The sequence below is a fragment of the Caretta caretta genome, chromosome 2 (genome assembly GCF_965140235.1).
Source record: "Caretta caretta isolate rCarCar2 chromosome 2, rCarCar1.hap1, whole genome shotgun sequence".
Taxonomy (NCBI): domain Eukaryota; kingdom Metazoa; phylum Chordata; order Testudines; family Cheloniidae; genus Caretta; species Caretta caretta.
The window spans coordinates 109,097,595-109,120,883 of NC_134207.1; the positions used below are offsets into that span (position 1 = coordinate 109,097,595).

Below are 23,289 nucleotides of genomic sequence, written 5' to 3' on the forward strand. Positions count from 1 at the left end.
AGCATGGAGTACATAGAAGGAACAGAGATCTAGGAATCCAGGGAGGAGAGAAAGAGATGATTAACAGCTTCAAGTAGGAAAGAGTATGGATGTAACTGTTAGCTGGATTACTGGCTTCTCCAAAGCGTTTTCTGAGCACTGGGAGGGAGCCTTTCATTTTGAGTGCTGATGTTCGGAAACCAGTTCCTCCTGCTTGCTGTCACTTGTGGTGCTTCTGCAAACTTTAAGGGCTAGTAGTCCTGGCCTCTCTCCGGGATAATGTATCTCTGGACCAGAAAGGAGATTATGAGAATCAGGGGGAAAAAACATGCAAACTGCCACCATTGGTAGATATAGTATTCATAAACTGCTGCAGGCAGGGAAAGATGCTGGTACCCTAAACCCAGGCACTGAAAGAATGAAAAGATTCTTCCTCCATTTCCCTGCCACTGTGGAGAAACCAGAAGGTCATTATCAGGAGTATCCAACCCTGTTCATGATTGTCAGCAATCCCTTCTGGTCAAGTAGGCAGTCTCCCCTGACAACAAGCTCAGTTTTCCATCTTTGCCCGCCATGCTGGAGTCTCAGAAGGGGAAGGCAGAAGGAACAAATACCTGTTTTACACAGATAGAGACTTCGCACAGGATTCTGCCCATCAGCTGCCTGGGTGCAGCTCTAGCATCCAGACAGATCCTGCCTTGACTGGGGAGGTAAGGCAAAGACCCTGATTCTCTTCTAAGTTACCTTGTTTTTATGACAGTGTCACACCAGCGTATGTCTACACTGCAGTAAGCCTGGGGTTTGAACTCAGGCTCAAACCTAACCACCATTCTGTCTACCCACAAATCTTGCTAACCCTGGGTTTGGACCCAGGGTCCTAGAACCCCATGGGAATGGAGGGTTTGAGCCTGAGTCAAGCCAGGACCCAGGCTTCAAGCCCTATTCCTGTGCAGTGTAGAAGAAGCCCAAATGGACTTTGCTCTGGGAGTCCACCAAAAATATTTCACAATCCCGTGGGCTAACTTTCCTTCTGTTCTTTGGACAGTCAAGTTGGTGAACCGTCAAGTTCTTCCCCACTACACTATGAACAGAGGGCTAGAGCTAGAGCGGCCACACTTTGGAAGGGCACTAGGAAATCTGAGATATAGGTGGTTGGACTGAAGCCTGCATCATGCTCTGTGGATCCTAGACACCCAAATTGGAACCCAGGGTTCAACAATTCATAACCAGGGATACAAATGGCTGTACATGCTCAAGCCCTAGGTTAACAAACCCTGGGTCTGCTAACTCAAGTTCTACTAAGCCTGGGTTTGCATTTGTAGTATAAACATACCCCCAATGTCTTCAGTGTAATTAATCTTGATTCAGACAGGGAGTCTTCCCATCAGTTCCTTAAGTTACCAACCTCCTAAAAAACATTTCTCCTGTGAAGCCCATAAATAGGAATTCTTAATGCTTAAAGTTAAATTAAATAAAACATTGTCATCCCACCACTCGATTTCCTAGTGTGTCACATCTTGTATGCATGCCTTTTCTTTAGATTGTAAAGGTCTGTCTTTGTTTTTCTGTCTTGTACAGCACTGAGCACATTGTCAGCACTACACAGACAAGTAATCTACTGGAATACTGCTGGTGTTGAATGGTATAACCTGACTAATTAATAAGCAATTCTTCATAAATAGAAGAAGTTTCTCTCATTAAATAAAAGAGGGGGAAAAAACAACAACAGTAACTTCTGTACCTGATGAAGGACTTCTTTAAGACAAATGATATTGATCTAAAAGTACCAAGAGTAACAAGAATTTAAAAAATATTCAAAAATAAACACCTGTATACAAATCTAAACTCTTTAAAAAATCCTTTTTATTGATTCATTACCATACAAAATTTATTCAAATTACATCCATTTAAAGTGGTAAGATCACAGCTAGAGAACAGGTCACCCTTTAATAAATCTATTTACAAAACTCATAAAAGCTTTTTTTTTTTAAACATTATTTTACAGGGTTTCTTTTTTCTCAACTAGCATACAATGCAAAGCTAATTTAGATTAGTATTTTGCCCACACACATTGGGACAAGTGTTTAATTTATACAAAACAGTATAACAAAAAGGACAATAATATAATCTATTAGTCTCAATTTTATCCTTCTCACAAAGTGCCCCCTTGTCTCTCAGAAAATGTCATGCTTACACAACTTTTACTTTCCTCTTCCACAAGACTAAAATTTAAATACTGCAATTTTATTTACAGATCCACATCATTTAACAAAAAAAACTCTTAAAAAATTACGAATAAGCTAGAAAATATTCTGGCAGTGTTTACAAATTAATTCCTATTGTACAAATCTGCTACGTAACTAAAGTGTGAGTACAGAACATATATCAACTTAAATATAACCACTTAATGAACTATGCACACATCTGTACATATAAACACACACTTAACACTGTTTAACAGTTCTTAATGTGTTGCACTTTATACATTGTTATATTCTAAAGCTCAGTCATATCGTTCTTATTCTAGTACTGTTACTTTTAGTCATTTCATATGTGAGCTTTTATAGCAGCAACTCAATGGTACCAGAAAACCTGCATACATCATATGCAAACTACAATACGAAACAGTACTAATTTACTATGTGTGTCAGATAATCACGACAGTAATACAAACAAACAAAAAGTTTATATGGGGCATCATCTACACCAACATTTAGCCCATAAAGTGGCAACACTTTAAACAAAAGCAGAAGGTATATTTAAGACTTATTAGAATTCCTCTCACTTTCAAAAAATAAATATTGGTGCTTTACTATACTACCAAAGAGTTTCAAAAAATAAACTTAATTCAGTTAATGTGGTACTTACGGTTATGTAGTTCTTGCTTTGGGGAAAAAAAGCTCTGCATTGCTGGCGAGGAGAATTATAAAAGCTGGAAGCAGAGGCAGCTTACCCGCTGCTATAAATATGGTATACTGAACAAACAAAGCTTGGTATAAATTATTTTCCATAGAGAGAATAACACAGTGCATATCTAGTAGGCACTTAACACAAAGCCCCACTTAGTACCACAAAAATTTATGTATCAGGTCTAGTGTGCACACTGGGGGCAGTAAAATTGAACTGTGCATCTTTGTTTCATTTTAAAAAGAGAAACACTTTCACACACATATGTAAGCATTTTAAAAATCTGTGGTTACTATGAGAAGTGGCAGAACTGTAATCTTTGTCCATATTTGTAATATACACTATATTTAAAGTTTATTTTTTTATTAAAAACTTATAAGGACATTAGTATCTGACCTCATACTGAGACAAATACATTGCTCAAACTGAGCATTATGAGAGTAATTTAAACATTCCCAGGAAGAGTTCAAGAAACCCATTACACACTCTTGCATTACTTCCTATTTACATTTACTGCAGGTACAATCCATATTGTGAGACTCAGAAGACATGTGTTTTCCACAGAAGGCACAGCTTGAAATACAATTTAAAAAATTACTATTTGTGACTAAACCAGTTCATTGAGCCCTTCTCCACAAGCCCACTGTACACAGTAAGCAGAGTTTGGGGGAGGGGTGAGAGAGGAACCATTTATGATCACCTGCCTGCATGATGTGCCATTTGCTGATGCACAAGGCCTGGAGCCTAAGGTTAAACAAGGCTTTGTTGCAAGAGCCTACAGTTGTGTTCATACTATTCTAGGAAGTATTTCATGAAAATGTCAGCATTGTTCAGGAGTCTGTGGTTGACTCTGTAATGCTACACTTGGGAGTAGGTAGGAGGGAGGGGACAACGCAGAATCACAGCAGGATTTCTGGTTCCATTTAAAAAAAAATGGTTTATATGGAAAATAATTAACAAAATATAATCAGCTGTATATAAATTCATCCACCAATGAGGGAAGCTTTTCTAAATCATAAGCATCAAAGAGATCACTGATGCCCTCTTCTTCCCCAAGGCTCAGCAGGTAATCTTCCTGAAGCAGAGGAGGCAGCAAGTTCACAAATGGCCCTTCGAAGTTAGAGGGAATTTGGTCCTCTGTTTGCTGCAAAAGGTTGGCTGGAGAAGCCAATGGAGAGAGGTTTGCCATATTTACCGAGCAGTCCCCTTGTCCTGCGTTACCAGAAGCCAGATCTGTAAGATGTGAAAATAAAAGATATTTTATCCTATTGGAAATATTATGCCTGGATAAGATAAAGTTACTCAATGCTGCAAAGAGGGTTTTTCACCGTGTTCTTTAAACACAAAGCAAATAAAAAGTGGCCCTCTTGTTCTAGATCCACCTGATTATACAAAATAAACAGCATGTCAGAAAAAAATATCACTAAGTCCAGTAACAAGTCCATCACAGCAGTTTAAGATTCACTAATCAATTTACCAAAATCATGCTGCAGAAAGTGGTATTTGTCAGCAATTATTTATATTTAAATTAAATTAAAAACACTAATTCTTCAATAGGACCCACTAAGTAAGCCTATTATTAATGTATTAAAGTCTTAGCAGGCCATACAGAATGACTGAGACCATTTCAAAGTTAAGTACGTTTAAGGCTTTCTAAATAAATATAAAATGTCATCAATGTCTGACATTGGTTATCTGCAAATGACAATAAGTGAATTTAAAATTCTGCCTCCGATTATGAGAAACATTATGTTTGTTTGCTGCTTTTTGTTGTATGTCAGCAAGTGATAATAAACTAGATATATTTTCGATATTATATATATTTATGATAAATTAGGGACATATAGTTTCATACCACATGTGAATACCAAACCTGATAATAAGCAAATGACAAACAGGGGAAATACATTTTCTAATATGCAGTCTAGAATCCTTACATCTTTCTGTCTTAGACAATAAACCAACCAAAAAACCAGGCACCTGTACAGATTACTTCTTTTAGTTAAACTTTCATGTTAAACTCTGAAGACCTTGTGCATCATAACAGAAAGAGAATTTTACCTTTGGAAATTGTTTTTGAGATATTTCCGTTGTGGTCCTGATTGTATGTTTTAATAGGACTGAGGCTGTCATTCTCTTCTGGACATAGATAAACCTCAATAGGTCCTTCGGTACTAGATAAATGGATCAGCGCATTCTGCTAACAAAAAGATTTCAAATTTAAGCAAAGTTCTGTGCTAACAAGCACTATAATAGTGACCTTTCTGTCACCACTGGAGGTTGTATGATATGGTATGTTTTGGTTGCCACTGTTTGAATTCCGGTATAATGATCTGAGGCATTACATATTCCACATCAATCCCTGTGTTTACATGTCACCTCATTTTTGTAACATGGGAAAGGTTTTACTGACAAACCTTAGTTAGGAAGAGAGCATTTAAGCCTACCCACCTCTTTGTAACAAACTTAGGGCATGTCTACACTTCAAATTTAAATCGTCTCAAGTCAGATCAACCTACAGCCAACGCAGTAACTAAATCGGCTCTTTAGGTCCACACTACGCTCCTTCTGTAGGTGGTGCACGTCCTCACCAGGAGTGCTCGCACCGACTTAAGTGGGGAATTGTTGGGCACTGACAGCCTGAGCCATCAGCCCCCGGGCGGCGCTCCGGCCATCAGCTCCTGGGCAGCAACAGGCAATACAAACAACTCAGTGTCTACACAGACACTGCGTCAACCTAACTATATCGACTTAAACGCTACACCTCTCGCAGAGGTGGAGTTATTAGGTCGGTTTAGTAGGTAACTTATATTGGCGGAAGGACATTTTAGTGTAGACACTTACAGAGTTAGATTGATGTAAGCCGCCCTATATCAACCTAACTCTATAGTGTAGACCAGGCCTTAGAAGTTCACCGATTTCTGTGTTATGTTATAGGAGGTACATATAAAGGGGATTGGACACTTAATACTTTGTCCCAATAGTTATAACCTGTTGCTTTATGATAGGATGGGATTTACAGTGCAATAGTCACAGAATAGTGTGTTATGGTTTGATTTATTTAAAATGGTTCTGACTTAAAGGACATGGCAGAGATGTCTTTTCACATCTTAAAAAAGTTTTTCAGCTTGTATTTCATCTCCATATTGATCTATTCCCTTGCTCCTCTTAACAAAGCAAATGTCACTGTCTTATACCAGACTGATTCTGTAGGAACCTTCTTCTGAGATTAAAATTCCCACACCTTGAGAAGTTAGTATTTTTCTCTTTCATTACATCAGTCTAGGATTTTTTTTTTTTTGTGTGTGAAAATGTACCTAGTCAGTCACGCTTCCTATTACGATGAAAAACACAAATATTAATTCCACAATAGAAAAAGAATCACTTCCCTCAGGCAAGTGGAGCTGGTCAAGGCTGCAGTACATTATTAGCAAGCTGAGGGTCATTAGCACATTCAGAATCATGCACTTCGACATCCTTCTTTTAAAGTTACCTACTACACCATTAGACAAAATGTTCCTCATGCTAATCATGTTCTGCATTCAAAAGTAGCATGAATTAGTTGAAGAGGGAGTTGGACTTGAGAGTATGAGAATCTAAGGATACAACTGCAAGAGTGCAGGAGAGGAGGAGAAATATAAGATTAGTATCTGAGTTATATAAAGGGCAGTTTCTGATTATATAGTTCTCGTCATCTTTGACAACGTCCCCAAAGTGCTCAAGACATATCAACATCATCCAATTTAAGACAAGCATTTCAGGTGCCACAGGCAAGCACAGACACACATCCTCCATTTGTAGTTAAAAAATTACATTATGCAACAAGAGACGCTACGGTGCTCTTACCTCCACTGGGTCAGGCACTTCAAGTCTGGTTTCTGGGGGTGCTTTCACAACTATAACAGTTTGGTCTTTAAGGCCATTAATTTTTCGAATATCTTGATATGTAACATAAGCTAATGTAACCAGTGTTAAGGAGTCCTTACAATCAAAGATGCAGCATATTCACATTAAAAGAAAAAAAATGTTTCTGCAAAAAATAATTGATTCTACAAAGCTTTGCTCCCAGTTAATCTCCATATTGTTCCTCCTCACCCCTATTTTAATTTCAGTATTCTCCCCGACACTGAAAACCATTCTTTGTAGCCACTAACTTTCAGGCAAATAAGGACCAGTTGAGATTCTAAGAAAAGCATGTCAGTACTGTGCCTCGATCAAACAGCTGGGGCCACTATTGAGTGACAAAAGATATTTTCACTTGGATCTGGGTGCTGCTGTTTCCAGCTGTGTGTGTGTATGCACGCGCACAGAAAATTTCAAATACTTGCAAACTAGTTACATAGAATTGGGAACGTCAAAAGAAATGTAAGGTAATTTGCAAATACAGACACACACACACACTCTCCCCCTTCCCCACCCCAATAATTTTAAATGTAACATTCAATCACCCATATTGTAATTTCAGTTAATTTTTTAATTTAATTTTGTTGGTAATTATTTCTCAAGGAGTTGCATCTATAATTTTCTTTTATTACTGTGACAATATATTTTGTTTTTATATCCTGCGTTTTCCAGGCAATCATCCAGGTTGATGGAAGTTATAATAAAGTGGTGCACATCATTTTGTGTGTTCCCAGGCATAAAAATGCTTAGCGCAATCTCATCTAATCCCCCTTTGGAAAGGAGGAAAGTAAAAAGGAAATAACTTAAACAATTGATTTTACTTGTTTAAATTTAGTGCACATAAAAAGTGTCATATTTAAGCACTGGGAAATGAAGTTTGCTGTTTATATATAGAATATTACAGTGGTCAACATTAATACATTTTTCTAAGTCACCACACTGTGATATCTCAATATTACTCATTGCTCAGTATAGGAAATAACTACTGTCAGCGTACAAGTGCTTCAGGGTCTTCATTTTTGCCCGTGAAGCACCTGCCACACTCTTTGTACCGCAGAAGTGAAGTCTTATCATGACAGTTACTAATGTGTGTTACTTTTTGGTAGATCTGAACCTTAAATTATTACCACTGTGCAGCACAGCAGAACAGTACTAATCGTCCCAACTCCATACCACTAACGTATCTCAAAACTAACTTGGACTGAACACCTGTAGAAGTGAGGTGGTAAGTCAGCCATCATGCTCATTCAAATCCTTTGCCTCTCTACTGAGATTTCCAGGAAAGGCACAGTGCATGGTGGTTTTGTATCAGATGCAAACTTAAATGAAAGCACCAAATCAGCTTTCTTTCACAATAGATTTGTACTGGAATTGAACTGGCGTCCTACAGGTGAAAGGCTATATAACACATTAAGCAATTTTCTAAGCCATCTAGACCCTCTTAATACTTTCAAGAAGATCTGAAAATTCTCTTACAGTTTGGACAGTTGACAAGCAAGAATGCAATTTCCTTTGTTGGAGAAACAAAACCAACTAAGGCTGGTCTTATTCCAATAAACCTAAGGTAATAACATCACTAAGTTACTCTCCAATTCTACTGCCATCACTACGGAAGTAGAGAACCCATGCAGCCTGGACTTGAACGGTGTCCAGATACCACCTCACAGAAAAAAAATAAAAACAAACAAATCTTTTCTCTGAGATTAAGAGCAAAAAGAGAAAACCTAATAAAACAAGCTTCTCAGCCGCAGGAGCAGACAGTAACAGTAATTCTTCGTCAGTCTGCACCATGGTAGGCAACAGATTTTACAGCGACGAAGTCAGGATCAACCCTATGGTAAGCGTTTCTGTGGTTTCACATCAATATCCATTGGAAGAAATAATGAATTTAGTTTACAGTAGCACTGCTATTTTATATCATGGTACATTTCCTGACTTATCAATTCACAGATCAAATACATTCAAATGTGGATGTTTCCACAGTGGTCATGGTTAAAAAGTCACCATTGACACAGTAAACATTATAGCCTTTTTTTAAGGATAGGAAATAAGTGCAGTTTTTCATATGACGCTGATATCAAATGTTGACTTTTGAAAAATCAACTACAGTATGCAATAAAGATTTTCATCATATATCAATGGGTGAGATGTCTGGTAAAAGCCACGATACTTTTTAGGATTAACCTGTTCTTCACAGCCATATGAATACTGGAAAATATATTAATCTTCTGCAGCTTACCATTGTTATTAAAATTAGTAACTTATATTTAAAATATATCTAGTTTGGGTATTTATCCCCGTAGTATCGAGAGGCTAAGTAAGTTGTACAAAGTAAGTACAAAGTAAGTAAGTTGCAAACAAAAGCAGATTCAGCCCTTGCCTTCCTAGAGTTTTTGCAAAAAGTGGGTTTTGATCTGGCTTCAGAATTGTAAAACAAGAGCACAATGTTTTAAAAGACATGCCTGAACTTAATTAAATGTTTTGTCTTCGCTGCACTGTAATGAAACTGCTGAACTCTTGGTCCTACTACTTTATCTAAAGATGGATATTTTGGGACCTCTTCATACATTAATATTTCTTATATGTTCCAGAAATGTTAAATGTATAATTTGATAATTGGTGTAAGTGCTTTCTTAGCTACATCTGCATTAAATCACAGTAAACTGTTACTTTTTGGAATGAATGTTCAGTGCTGTGTGTCACTTATCTCTATTTTGAAGAGTCTTCCTAACTCTTACTCTAGCAGCAGGGAGGTTAACCACCTTTGGAAATGATGGCATAAAGGATATCTCTGATTCTCTGAATCCTCTGTTAGCAACTTGAGGTCCAGGGTGCAACTTTGGATCAATTCATCCAGTTTCTTCTCTTCCTGACTGAGTTCAGTCACCTCCTTTGACAGGCCTTGACACTGTGCCAGCGTGCCCCCATCATCAGATAGACTGCAGCCCCTACAAATCCAAAGAAGGCAGGGTGTTTGTAATCATTATTACAACTCAAAACTACACTGTAGGAGGAGGGGGGCAAGGAAAAAAAGAGGCATGTCTTTAAGTTACAAGCCTTGATTACTGCAGCCTTCATCCCCTAAAGCAGCTTAAAGGATGCCAATATAAACCAAGCTTCTCAGAGAAGGCACCTTGTATTGTGGCACCATTTAATACAAGAATTTCCTTACAAGAGGCCTCTCAGATATTAAAAAACTATCTTAAATAAATAACATTAAAAGGCTTTTCTATTTTTGGAAAGTCTGTTGGACGACTGCTGGAAGCAGGAGTGTGAGACTGGAAGCAGAGACGGGAAACACTGCCACTTTATAACAGTGCAATCAGCTGGAGAAGGATGGTGAATACTCACATCCATTGAATGTTGTTTTTGGATTTCTTCTTAATGAGATGGATGCCTTCCAGTACATTGGTGATATCATAAATCCTCCGTTTCTGCACCTTGAGGACCTCTGCTGCTCTGTTCAAATCCACGACCCCATCTGGGGACTGGCTCAGCAGCTGAATGAACTTCTTTGTGAGAAGACCAAGTGATGTATCATACCGAGTCTTTTCTGAAGGAGATTTTGGAGCTTGGAGGGAAAATGAATATAAAAAAGGAACGAGGAGGAAAGAAATGAGTTTGTTAGCTGCTGTTCAAATCAGTTTTCCCATTTCAGTTTTGAAACAGGCATTTGAAGCAACAAAATATGTTTTGCAGAAACTTCCTACATATTTTACTACAGAAAGCTCTTAAACTTTCGCATTAGCACAAAACCTACCATTGGATATTTATATGGTTTCACAGTGCATCTGTCCAAAGATCAAGGCACATGGACTCAATTTAAAAAAAAACACACACGTGTACTTCCCATTAGCTTAATGGATAATGCATGATAAAAGTTTAAGACTATGCAAAGTATGGCAACCTAATTTTTTTAACAGTATTTCGGTATACTTTTGTCTTGGCAGCAACACCAATTACCTACCCCAAATCAGGCTGCTAGGCAGTTTTCTTCATGGGTTGATCATCCCTCTTTTAAGGTAACAGATAATTGCCTGTGAAACCCTTAAGTTAACCATAACTTTGGTGCTCCTCAGTAGGTGTACCAAATGACAGTTTCCCTAATTTACAGATGACTCACATGAATCAATGAGATTTACACCAAATTTACACAACAGACAGTTAATAATCATGCATCCAAGGCTGTATATTATTTCTCCTTAACCTTATAACAACTCCTTAAAACCAGTAAAGTACAGAGTTTTTCCCCAATTTGCCCTCACTACCCTCACAATGATGTGAAGGTAGTGAGGGCAAACTAGGGAAGAGTGCTGTACTTTACCGGTCTTAAACAATGAATCAGCAACTAACTTACTCTCACTGGAAAACGAGAGGGGCATATTTTCTATCGATTGACAAGTTTTGCAGTGGCATACAATCGTAACTGCAAAACAAATCTATATTTGTACAGGAACATAACAAAGTGTTTCTTCCATGAACAAATGGCGGCATCTATTCATTTCATAGATGCGTTTTCAGAGGCCAGTTTAAATATGTGGCCCAGAATAAAAAGGTGTCACAAACCTTCCATAACTGTTGTTCTTGGAGAAGTGTTGCTCATGGCCATTCCAAAATAGGTGTGTGCTCGCCCTGAGCATCGCCGCCAGAAAGTTTCTCTCCCAATGGTATCTGTCAGGTCAGCTTTTGATGCCCTCTGGGGTCATGCGCTCATAGCACCAGTACAAAGGGGCCCACTGACCTGTAGCCCCCTTAGTTCCTTCTTGTCAGTTAACTCTGACAGAGGGGCAGGCATGGGGGTGGGGTGTGTGTGTGGAATGGATCTGAACAACATATATCGAAGAACAAGTTATGGAAGGTCATTCACTTTTTTCTTCTTCGAGTGATTGCTCATGTCAATGCCTAAGTAGGTGATTCCCAAGTACACCGGACCATCGCTAAAATGCGCATCGATAGAACGCAAATTCGGATATAACGTGGTTGCAGCCATGGATCCCAAATTTAAGTACAGTACAATTTTTTTGAGTTTTAGGTGACCTTGGTGTTCACTACCTTATCATTCATGCAAGATCATCGGAGGCAAGACACATATACCATATCACAGTCTGACGAGGAATTCGACTCTGAGGGATTTACAGAGGAGGAAGTTGGAAGAACAGACATGGAATGGATGCAGGAGCTGTCCCAGCAACTGTCCAGGCTCGGGATAACTGTTCTGCCACAAAATATTGAGTCCTGAATAAGAGGCGACGATGAAGCAGAAGAATTTTGTCCCGTTGCTGAAAGTCTAACGGATGACCAAATTCTTCAGGCAGTATGACCAAACAACATTCCAGAAGCTGAAGAATTGGCCTTTGCCGTGGAAAAAGAAGAGGAAGATGAAGTGGACGTCGTTTCCAACGTCAACTGCGACCGTAGACGACTTAGAGACTGCTTTGAAATGGTTTGAGACGCAAGACGTTGAGCCTATAAAAATTATGCAGCTACATAATCTTTTGCAGTTTGCTAAGTGGAAGCAGCACAGCAGTAAGAAGCAAAAGCAACTCACCGACTTTTTAAAGAAAAACTTGACTAGTTTATTATAATGTCTACTTTAAATCTCTAATAAAGCAACACTTTTTTTCTCGTTTATTGTTTCCTTCAAGTAGGAGTTTATTTTCTAAGGTTTCCTATACTTTATGGATGTGAAGGTAATTAGCGCGACAAAAATTTCTATATACATATGTATATATACAATGTATATAAGTTTCTCTATGGCATTCCATACACGAAGACGGAAGCTCATGGCACCTGAAAGCAGACAATCAAAACAAAGCACACAAAGCATTTAACTGAATTAATTAAAAACGCTTCCATTTCAAAATGCAATTTCCACTGATGCCCGTGGTGAGTACTGTATCTTGTAGACTCGTTTTTCTCGACAGTCCCGAGATTTGATGCTATTGTTAGCCCACTATAACCTGCAAATACACAACTACATATACTTGTACTGAAATTTCGGTCACAAAAATATAATTTAATTTTAACGCGGTCCCAGCTATAACGCGGTACTTGGCATGGATCCCAAATCCCACGTTCTAGCGAGGGTCCGATAAAGTTGCATAGGTGGAGGGTTCGGAGTTCATTGGCATGCTGATTATAATACCGCTCGGTCGAAATCTGAGTCGTCTCTAGCCTGCTGGGTGATGGCGTAATGAGAGGCAAAGGTGTGGACTGACACGACCATGCTGCCGCTCTACAAATATCCTGCATAGGAACTTGAACCACAAATGCTGCTGAAGATGCTTGAGCCCTTGTAAAATGTACCATCAGGGTAAGGGGAGCAGGGACCTTCGCCAGGTTGTAGCATGTGCAGATACAGGAAGTGATTCACAAAGAAATTCTCTGGGCTGAGACTGGAAGGCAGACGGAATGAAAGGCGACAGCTGCAAAAAGCTGAGTAGATTTCCAGAATGACTTAGTCCCTTCTATGTAGAAAGCTAGTGCATGTCTGACATCCAGCAAATGGAGTCTCTGTTCCTCTCTGTGGCTTGTGGCTTTGGATAGAAGACTTGTAGGGAGACATCCTGGTTACTATGGAATTGTTAGACCCCCACTTTGGAAGGAAGGCCATATGTGGCCACAATTGAACCTTGTCCTTAGAGATGACCATATATGGTTCTGATGAAAGGGCTCAGATCTCCATGACCCTTTGGGAAGAAGTAATGGCCACCAGGAAGGCCACCTTCCAGGATAGGTAGAGCAGAAACACTAGACCCCAGCTCATCTCTTCTGCCTATGCCCCCCCGACACACACACAAACACCAGGCCATAGCCCTGAGCCCCCACTCTCTCCTGCATCAGGAGCCTCAAGGCCCTGCAGCCGGAGCAAAGAGCCTCTTTCCCGCCTGGAGAAGCCCCAAGCGCGCCTCCTCCACTTTCCTGGAGGAGCCCTGAGCCAGCCACAGCCACGCCTCCCCTCCTCTCTTCTCCCCAGACTCTAAGCTGCCTGGGAAAAGCCGCAGGGTCTCTTCCCAAAGAAGAACCTGTGCTTTTATTATGCCCCATACAGGTTTCAGAGTGGCTGAAGAGGCGGTATCTGGTACTCAGCTTCCTGGGTTCATCAGTAATCTCTCTGGACTCCCCCCGCCAAATCCTGCAACCTCCCCTGGCCTATTATACCCGCCACCCATGTTGTCAGCGGTACAAACAGAGGTTCCATTAGCCTGGCCAACACCAAGTTGAGGTCCGGGGAGGGAGCGGCGGTTGTACCTGGGGGTATAATCTCTCCAAGCCCTGTTGTGCCTCGTCATGAACAGATCTATCTGTAAAGTCCCCAACTTCTGGAAGATGCCTTTCCCGACATCTGGACGGATGACTATTGGAGAAGGATCTGCTGAGGTGATCCACTAGCTAGTTCTGCAACCCCAGGAGATAGGAAGCTTCGAGATGGATCAAGTGGGCTACTGAAAATTCCCACAAGCAAAGAGCTTCCTGGCACAGGTGAGAGGAATGTGCTCTACCCTGCTTGTTTACATAAAACATCGCTACCGTGTTGTCTGTAAGAACCAAAACACACTTGCTCTTCAGGAGGGGTTGGAACGCCTGGAAGGCGAGGCTCCCTGAGCTCCCTGATGTTGATGTGTAGTGAGAGGCCCTGAATTCTAAAGGACCCCACATGAACTCCCCAGCCCATCGCCGAAATGTCTGTGATGAGAGACATTCACAGTTGGGGGTCTCGAGAATGGGACCCCTGCACACACTGCCCATAGAACCAACCACTAAAGAAGGGAAGCGATCACTAGTGGAGGAAGTGTGATGACCATGTCTATGTGAGGTCGGCCCAGTGCATAGGCCAACCAAGCCTGAAGAAGTCTGAGCTGCGGCCTCACAGGTTGCACCACATAGATGCATGAAGCCATATGAGCTAGGAGCTTTAGACAGTTTTTTGTCATGGTGATGGGGTGGTTTCTGAGGCTTTTATGAGCACCCCTATTGCTCAGAACTGGGCTTCCAGGAGGAAGGCTCTGGCTTGGACCCAAGTTGAGGATTGCCAGGAAGAATTCTGTCCTTTGAACGGGGGAGAGAGTAGACTTCTGGATATTTATCAACAGGTCTAAGTCCTGGAAAATTGTCTGCATTAACTTTACATTTGTCTCCATCTGGGTCTTGGTCCAACTTCCGATCAGCCAGTCGAGGTAAGGGGAGACCTGAACCTCCCTGGCTGGAATGGTTTTCTTTGGTGCCGGAGATGACGTAGGGTGCTGAGGTTCCTGAGAAGCAGAAGCGACATCCATTCTCGGTGCTGGGGGTGAAGACAGGTGCTGAGACTCTCTAAGAATCACCAGGGCACTCCGAACAGAGGCTGAAGTACTCAGTGCCACAAAGTGTGGTTTGTTAACCTAACTAATTAACTAACTGTTCTAACAAACAAAACTTAACAACTACAATAACGGTAACTATATACACCAAGTAGAAATAAAGTCCACTGAAGGAATATTTGCAAATACAAAGGACGAGGTAGTTTCAGCAACTGCCGCAGGTGGTAAGAAGGAACTGAGGGAGATGCAGCTTGGCGGGCCCCTTTATACTGGCACTATGAGCGTGCTAACCCAGGGGGCACCAGAGCTCGAGCTGACAGACACCACTGAGAGAAAAACTTTCCAGCAGCCATGCTCAGGACAAGCACACACCTACTTTGGAATTGACGTGAGCAAGCACTTGAAGAACTACTAAGTAGTATTCCAAACTATTTCTAATATTTGGTGCTGCACACCCTAATTTTGTTGGTCTTGTAATCTTTGAAGATACAGAGAATACAAAACGTTTCAAACTCTTGCATCGGGGCAATAAGCCAGCCAGTAACCAAAATCGGTTAAGAAGAAGAAGATTCCCCTCTGGGCAGATTATACCACATTTGTCCATTATAGGGTTTTTTGCACGTTCTTTCAAAGCTTCTAGTACCAGCTACTCTCTGAGAAAGCTCTACACTAGAAGGATCACTGGCCTGATTCAGTATGGCAGTGTCTGTGTTCCCACATCTAATTGTAAAAGTCAGGCTGTGTCTACACTACGGACCTTATGGCAGAACAGCTGTACTGCTACAGCTCTGCTGCTGTAAGGTCTCTCCTGTAGCCGCTCTTCGCCGGCAGGAGAGAGCTCTCCTGACGGCATAATCAAATAAACCCCAATGACCGGCATTATCTATGTCTGCAGGAGACTCTCTCCTGCCAACATAGCACTGTCCACACCGGCACCTTTTTCGGTGAAACTTACATCGGTCAGGAGTGTGTTTTCTCACACCCCTGACCAACAGAAGTTTTACCAACAAAAGTGGTAGTGTAGACAAACCCTTAGTCAATCTGAAATCTAACCTAGAAGTGGGCACTAGAAGTATCCGGAAATAATTTGAAGAATATTGTGTCTTTCCTATAGAGATATATTCATCCACCCACTCACAAAAGGAGGCAATTTGTATCTAATCCTTGGCAGATTCAGGGTCTACACAGGGACAGTAAGGAGAGCTAATCCAAATTAACTAAAGATGTGGATTTAAAGCAAATTAGATAAGCCACATTAAACCCCTTTGTGGACAGTCTCATTCAGAATTAAAGAGGCCTTCATTTGGTTTAAATGAAGCTAAACAGGTTTCATGTGGTTTAACTCAGTGGTTCTCAACCAGGGGTAGGCATACCATTGGGGGTATGCAGAGGTCTTCCAGGAAGTACATCAACTCTCTAGATATTTGCCAAGTTTTACAACAGGCTATATAAAAAACACTAGTGAAGGCAGTACAAACTAAAATTTCATATAGGCAATTACTTGTTTATACTGCTCTATATTCTATACATTGAAATAAGTACTGTACAATATTTGTATTCCAATTGATTTATTTTATAATGATACGGTAAAAATGAGAAAGTCAGCAATTCTTCAGTAACAGTGTGCTATGACATTTTTGTATTTTTATGCTTTGATTTTGTAACCCAGTAGTTTTTAAGTGAGGTGAAACTTAGGGGTATACAAGACAAATTAGACTCCTGAAAGGGGTACAATAGTCTGGAAAGGTTGAGAGCCACTGGTTTAACTAAATCTGATTTAAAGGCACACCTTTAGTTAATTTGATTAATTTTCCTGAATGTTCCTCTACAGTCAAGGCCTTTGACTGTTGGGTTTTTAGGAAAAGACATCATAAAGAAAGTCCAAAATAGCTTTAAGCCCCACACCACAGAGCATAACAAAAGTTTCCTTACTTTTTGGACTATCTGGACTTCTTGTTGCAGCTCTTCCTTTTCCTTTTGGGGTTTTTAATCCTTCAGCAAGATACTGGTGACCACTTTCTCCTAGCTCCAGCCTTCGCTTTGCCTGTTAAAAAGCAAATTTTGTATTGATGGAGTGTCATAAAAATACATTGCACTTTACAGAATACTGGGGAAGTGTAGGGGACGGACAGACAGAAGAGAACTTTACACAGCAACCTATCTATCTCGGTTCTTATTCCACACTCATCACTGTGGTATGAATGTCTACTGGCACCTTAAAATTATTTTAATATTTTACTTAAAGGTCACAATGATGGCTACATTTGAATAATCAAGTAGATCTTTTAATTTTAAAAGAAAACTGAGTTAGGGACATATTTCTAGGATAGTATGGAGCGAAATTTGACTTTCTTGCACTATATGTCAAAGATCTAAAAACATTTCCACCTACCATTGTATTAAGAGTCCTAGTTATAGCACACAGTGTAACATTAAGGTTGAGCTCTCGAATACACACAATGACTTACTTGTACAGCTACATTTTTAGTGAAACGTTTTTTTAGGATTCTGTGTATCTTCAGAAGACAGCGCCAAGTTATATTTGTGTAAATTAGATTTTATGTGCACCATCTGACTTGGTAGCTGTGAGAAGTTCATAAATAACAATTATAAACTTCCAGCAATGCTACAATGAACATGGCACCAAGAAGTAAAATGTCCAAGCATGGGAGAAAGAAGGAAATCTGGCCATCTTGGAAGCGTCTGGCCATCATCTTGGATTATTTTTGGCTTAATCAAGAAGAGAACCATTCAGTTTAGCCTACCAAGTGAACTAGAATATATAAAAATTTATTCTGAAACCCAGGCTGGAGAAAATGGACCAGCGACAGCATCAGAAAAAGGCTGTTTGAAGACTGTCTACCCAATGTGTTCACTTATGAAGAAGTAAAGCTGTGTACAGCCTTGCAAGAAATGAGAGATGGCGGAAACTCTTACAAGACTCATCTGCTGAATTAGATAGCAATATAGAGATAGACAGACAACATAAAACATCATCATCAGTGTGAATCCTGTTCCTAGGTACCTGAACTATTAATTTTGGAAGCAATTCCATGTCATGCCATTAGCCACTGAAATTGGACCTGGGGATAGTTGATTCATTATCCTAACAATAAAAGGAGCATTAACTTGAATACACACAAATGGGAAGGTAAAACCCGTTTCTAACAAAATTTGCCTGCATATCTGTTTCTGAAAAATGGGGCTAATGCAACTAGATTTTATGATTCAGAGGACTTTATTTTATTTATTTAAAACAGACAGACAAATAATCTAACACCAAAGAACTAGTCAGATCTGCTCTGGGCCAAAGCAGGACAGCACATCGGTCTGGTATGGAGCTGTAAACAGTGAAATATTTCTTCTGTTTTTTTTAATGTGTACATTTTATTACTGTACTGGTTTGTCTCAGAGAGCTCTAAATATATTCAATTTGTATTTACTTTTTGCTAACTGACATCTTTGTGTTGGACTCCCTTTGTGAACCTAAGGTTCATTAACATTAGAGTCAAGGCACAGAGGTTCATCTTACCCCACAACACAGATCCACAATTCACAAGCTGCTCTGAGTTATATTTATCTTTGAGTTAAGAGGGTAGGGGACTAATTCACAGATCACATAACTGCAAGTGAGCTATCCTGCATTTCCTCACAAGCACAGACAAAATTATGCTGCTGCAGCCAGACATCCTGAAACAACAGCTCTCTAAAAAGTCTTAGCCCGGTCTACACTGGGGGGGGGGGGAAGAGTGTCGATCTAAGTTACGCAACTTCAGCTACGTGAATAACATAGCTGAAGTTGACATACTTAGATCGACTTACCATAGTGTCCCCACCATGGTGAGTTGACTGCTGCCGCTGCCCCAAAAACTGCCTGCGCCTTTCGCGGTGCTGGAGTACAGGAGGCGAAGGAAGAGCGCTCGGGGGTCGATTTATCGCATCTAGACTAGACGCAATAAATCGATCCCCGCTGGATCGATCACTGCCCACCGTTCCAGCAGGTAGTGAAGACATACCCTTAGTTACCTCTCTTCATCTCAATAGGGCATTAACTCTGCAATGCAAGCCTGGCCATTTAAAGTGTCGTTGTTAACAGAAACATCTCGCTAATAGACTTTAGCCTGTGTGACTGGATTGATTTGACAAAGATATTACACAGAAATGAGATAAAACTCACTTGTTTTTTAAAATTTTTGTTTCTTCATCCAAGGACTCTGGGATGGAGGGAGGCAGGCAGGGAGAGAAAGGGAGACACTTCAGGATACAGGAAAACCAGGCCACAGGGATTGTGTTAAGAGAAGAATGAAAGATCTCAGGAATATGTGGTGGGGAGAATTTTTTTTTTTTTTAAAGACAACACTTTATGAAATAACGTAATTATATTATTGAATAGTTTTAAACATCAACACATGTTTTGTGTGGAATGAATTTGCTAACTAATCCTCCTCTCTCTCCTTCCCCATCCCCACAGATTTCGCAAATATTTTTGGAAAAACAATTGAGAGATTTGTAGTGGTCATAGCCACCGGGAGGGTTACATAAGCATATCTAAGAAGATATAGCAAATAGGAGCTTTCTTTAAGGACTTGCCTGTTAACACCCTACAACCTTCTCCTATGAACTTTATATGACTAAGTACCAACCATGATTATTCAAACAGCATCTTTTAGCTGCTTCCGGTAGTACTGCATGTTTGTGTTTTTCAGGAGGTGTTTGAAACAGCAGAATGGTCTGGTCAGTTTCATTAAGACTGACTGTATAGGACTGTATGTATACAAAGGCAGAGCAGAACTATGGATCTCTGGCAATTAGTACAGATACGACTTCAGAGAGTTATTTTGGAGAACACAAAAGATTTGTATAGGATATGGAATAAGACATTTAAGAACATTTTCTGGATATTCAGAAGAGTAAAACAGCTTGGTAAATAGGTATTTTAAGAAGCAGTTTCAGCAAATCCTCTTTAGACTGTTTTAATTGGGAGCCAGACATATTACACTTCAGATGGGAAGTTATTTTTGCATATCCCATATTTGATAAAGATCCAAAAGTGGTAGAAATAGTGTGTTCTCTCAGTTTCCTCTATTGTAGTAAGTCTGTAGGCCAAGGGTTTCATTGCTCATTTCATTTGACTACTGATTTTGGATGCCTTCAATTTTGTGTCCCCAACTTGAGACACCCTAAAGGAGTCTAATTTTCAGAGGATAGGTATTCAGCATTTTCTGAAATCAAGCGCCCTTTGGAGGAATCTCAAGATTGACATTCAACAATTGAGGCAGATTAATTCAGAAGTTGCTTTTGAAAATCAGATTCTTCATATATTTTTCCAGATCAGAAACCTTGAGACAATTTTAATAATTAGTCTGACACTCCTCTCAGCTGCTCCATATAAAAAGAAATAATTTTTCTTAAGCATTTAGGGACTCCCTTCTGTTTATTTTTCTAAAAAAAATTTAAACCTATTGTGACCAAAAGCACCATTATATTCACACCCTATGCATTATTGTAATAATCTTTGTGCAAAATACGGTTTGTAAAGTATGAAAAAGCTAACACATGGATCATCAATATTCTTGTGTTGTGTGTGTACGAAATGCGTATTAAGTTATGAACATGAGCTGAAATTATGACTACAATGTGTTTACCAGACAAGTCTGGGGAGCAGTTAAACCGATTTCTCAACAACAAAGGACAAGCTGGTGCCTCTAGTCAGGTGTTAAAGTTAATTGGCAATCACTAGTCAAGTGGCCAATCTTTGGCAAAAAAGAGGGGCAGAAACAGATAGATCTGCATTTTAGCAAACAACAACATGGAACCTCTTTCACCGAGAGACTCCATGCCTCCTTCTTCACAGCTGGAATTAACTTTATCAAGGAGTAACCCACGGGAAAATGCATTTAAAAGGGTGACTGGACTACAAAAGTGAGGGCCAAAAACACCCCAGTCTCTCTCTGTTTCACCTAAGACAACAAAGAAACCAGCCCTTTGACTTTGGGTGGAGATCCTGACCTGAGAATTTGGTCGTCCATGTTGCTGGGAACCTTTGGTAAGGATCGGACTTTGAACCAAGTCTAGTTTGTTAAGTTTTAGCTACAAAGTGTTTTATCCCTATTTTTCTTGTAACCATTTCTGACTTTCATACTTATACTTGTACTCACTTAAAACCTCCTTTTTGTAATTAAATAAACTTAACTGTTTTTGTGTCTCATCTGGTTAACAGGCAAATCCTGCCATCCTTTCATGGGCATTCAAGGTCCACAGAGCACTGGAACCTCTATGGTTCCACTACAAGGGACAGGCCAAGAAGAGAATGTGTACAAAACACTGGCCCCACTGTACACTATTGGACATGCTGTGGGGCAGTGCTCCCTCAAGCTGTATTGAAGGGAGTTCTGGTAAAGAAGTTACATTACTTCACAAACTACAAAGACCAGCAATACATAGCTCGCCAGAGCTACCCTTCGCTTCAGCTTTAGTGGGGCAGAGGACACACTGTTTCCGCCATCCTCCATACAAAACTTGTATACTTGGGTTTTGTGCAAGAGACGAGAATTGTGTCCTTTGTTTTAGAAGTGAAGGAGATAATATTTGACTAATTAGAAAAAGGCAGTTTTCCTTCAAGATCATACTAAGCGCATACTCTTGTACTGTTTTTCATATAGCTTTTCCCATTTCTTTCTTACTAATTCAGTGTAGGCCAATTTTTAACTCGGAAGTTTTCCTATTGACAGAGCGTAAAAAAGCAGCCACAATTTTATCAGGTCTCAGTCAACACATCCACAGATAACAATAAAATGTCTACCCTGGTCAGCTTCTTTGAGCAGTATTATTGAAGAGAACTCTCCCAAGAGACATGCATGCAGAGAAACCAGTATAGGATAGACCTGCTAAAATCACAGAGGGAACAGATTTTTATTTTTTAAGTCAGGCCTCTCTTTTTGAAGCAGCAGTTTCCAGCCACAGTTAGAGCCAGGTAGATTCTAATTACCTTATTAATCGATCTGCAAATAAACTAAAGACTGCTTGTTTGAAAAAAGGAATCAGCCTCTGAAAGTTGGTCAGTAAGTCTTCAGCTTTGATAGATGCTTACATAAGGTATATAGAGTGCTACTTAAGTTGTACAGGAGCCCAAAGAAACACCCGAGGAATCCTAGTGAAAGCAAGGAAGACTTGATGTAACTGCATATATTAAATCAAGGGAAATTAATTGAAGTGGTGGAGAAGAGAGTTAAAGACAGACATTTGGATCCCTGATGTCCTTGTTCAGGCGTGGTTCAAACACACAGGAGAGAAATTCAACAGATATTCATTCTACAGTACTTGCATCTCTACACTGGGGTCTATTCCCAGCTCTACCACAGATTTCCATTTGTGACACTGCACAAGTTACTTAATATTTATGCTTGTTCCCCAATCTGTAAAATGAAGATAACACAGGCATGCGGACATCCCTAAATCATTCATGCTTGCTTTGCAGGTACTTTGAGACAGTCAAATGGAAAGCACAAAGAGGTACTGCTATATTAGATATTCTTAAAATACTTTATTTTATTATTAAAATACATGAAGAAATGTTAAAGAACTGATGAAAGATGCTAGGTAAAGAAACTCCAGATGTTACTATCATCATAGTGGTCTTTTAAGGTTGGGAACAGACACGAAGAGCTGCTAGACTAAGGTTGTATCCTTTTTTTTCAAAAACAAGTAAAATGATCCCTCCCGCCCCCTGCCCCGCCATGGCTCATGGTAGTACTGAGATTTATCACACTGTGGGGTTCCTGAATGATCAGTGGAGCCCTTCCAAAACATCATCAGATCCGATCAGAAAGAAATAGGGCATTAGGGGCTGAGATTACATGGAGTTCTATCATAAAAAGATCCACCAGAATGAATTACAGGGATTTAGTTATAGTTATATTACTGCATTAATATACGTGAAAGGGCCTGTGCTGCCTCTGGCAGAGCAAGGGGAATTACCCCCCCCCCTTTTTTTTTTTTAAAACAAAGCAAACAAAGTAGCAGCATCCACTGGGGACAGAAATCAAGTACAGTAATACATCTAAAGTAAAAAACAAGGAGCACTCTGAGCTGAAAGATACATTTCTAGTGCCATGCTGCAGATTATAGCCAGGCCCACAAATACCATCTATTATTAAAATTGCCTTACACTTCCATTATTAGCCCCCCTTTTCAGTTATTT

The 23,289-nt window shown here is 39.9% G+C and overlaps 1 protein-coding gene across 3 annotated transcripts in view; it reads right to left on the reverse strand.

Annotated features, from left to right (window-relative positions):
* Positions 1 to 1,820: 1,820 nt before the first annotated feature.
* E2F3 (E2F transcription factor 3) overlaps positions 1,821 to 23,289 on the reverse strand; it is a 55,723-nt gene continuing 34,254 nt past the window's right edge. For 2 of the 3 annotated variants that reach the window (XM_075125357.1, XM_075125359.1), the window contains exons 2-7: positions 17,022 to 17,133; positions 10,141 to 10,360; positions 9,577 to 9,737; positions 6,733 to 6,845; positions 4,948 to 5,086; positions 1,821 to 4,119 (exon numbers count right to left, since the gene is read on the reverse strand). In XM_075125357.1, the coding sequence (XP_074981458.1) occupies positions 3,854 to 4,119; positions 4,948 to 5,086; positions 6,733 to 6,845; positions 9,577 to 9,737; positions 10,141 to 10,360; positions 17,022 to 17,133 (1,011 nt within the window). In that variant the 3' untranslated portion in view covers positions 1,821 to 3,853. The remainder of the gene's footprint in view (positions 4,120 to 4,947; positions 5,087 to 6,732; positions 6,846 to 9,576; positions 9,738 to 10,140; positions 10,361 to 17,021; positions 17,134 to 23,289) is intronic. The other variant, XM_075125358.1, reaches the window with a different exon arrangement.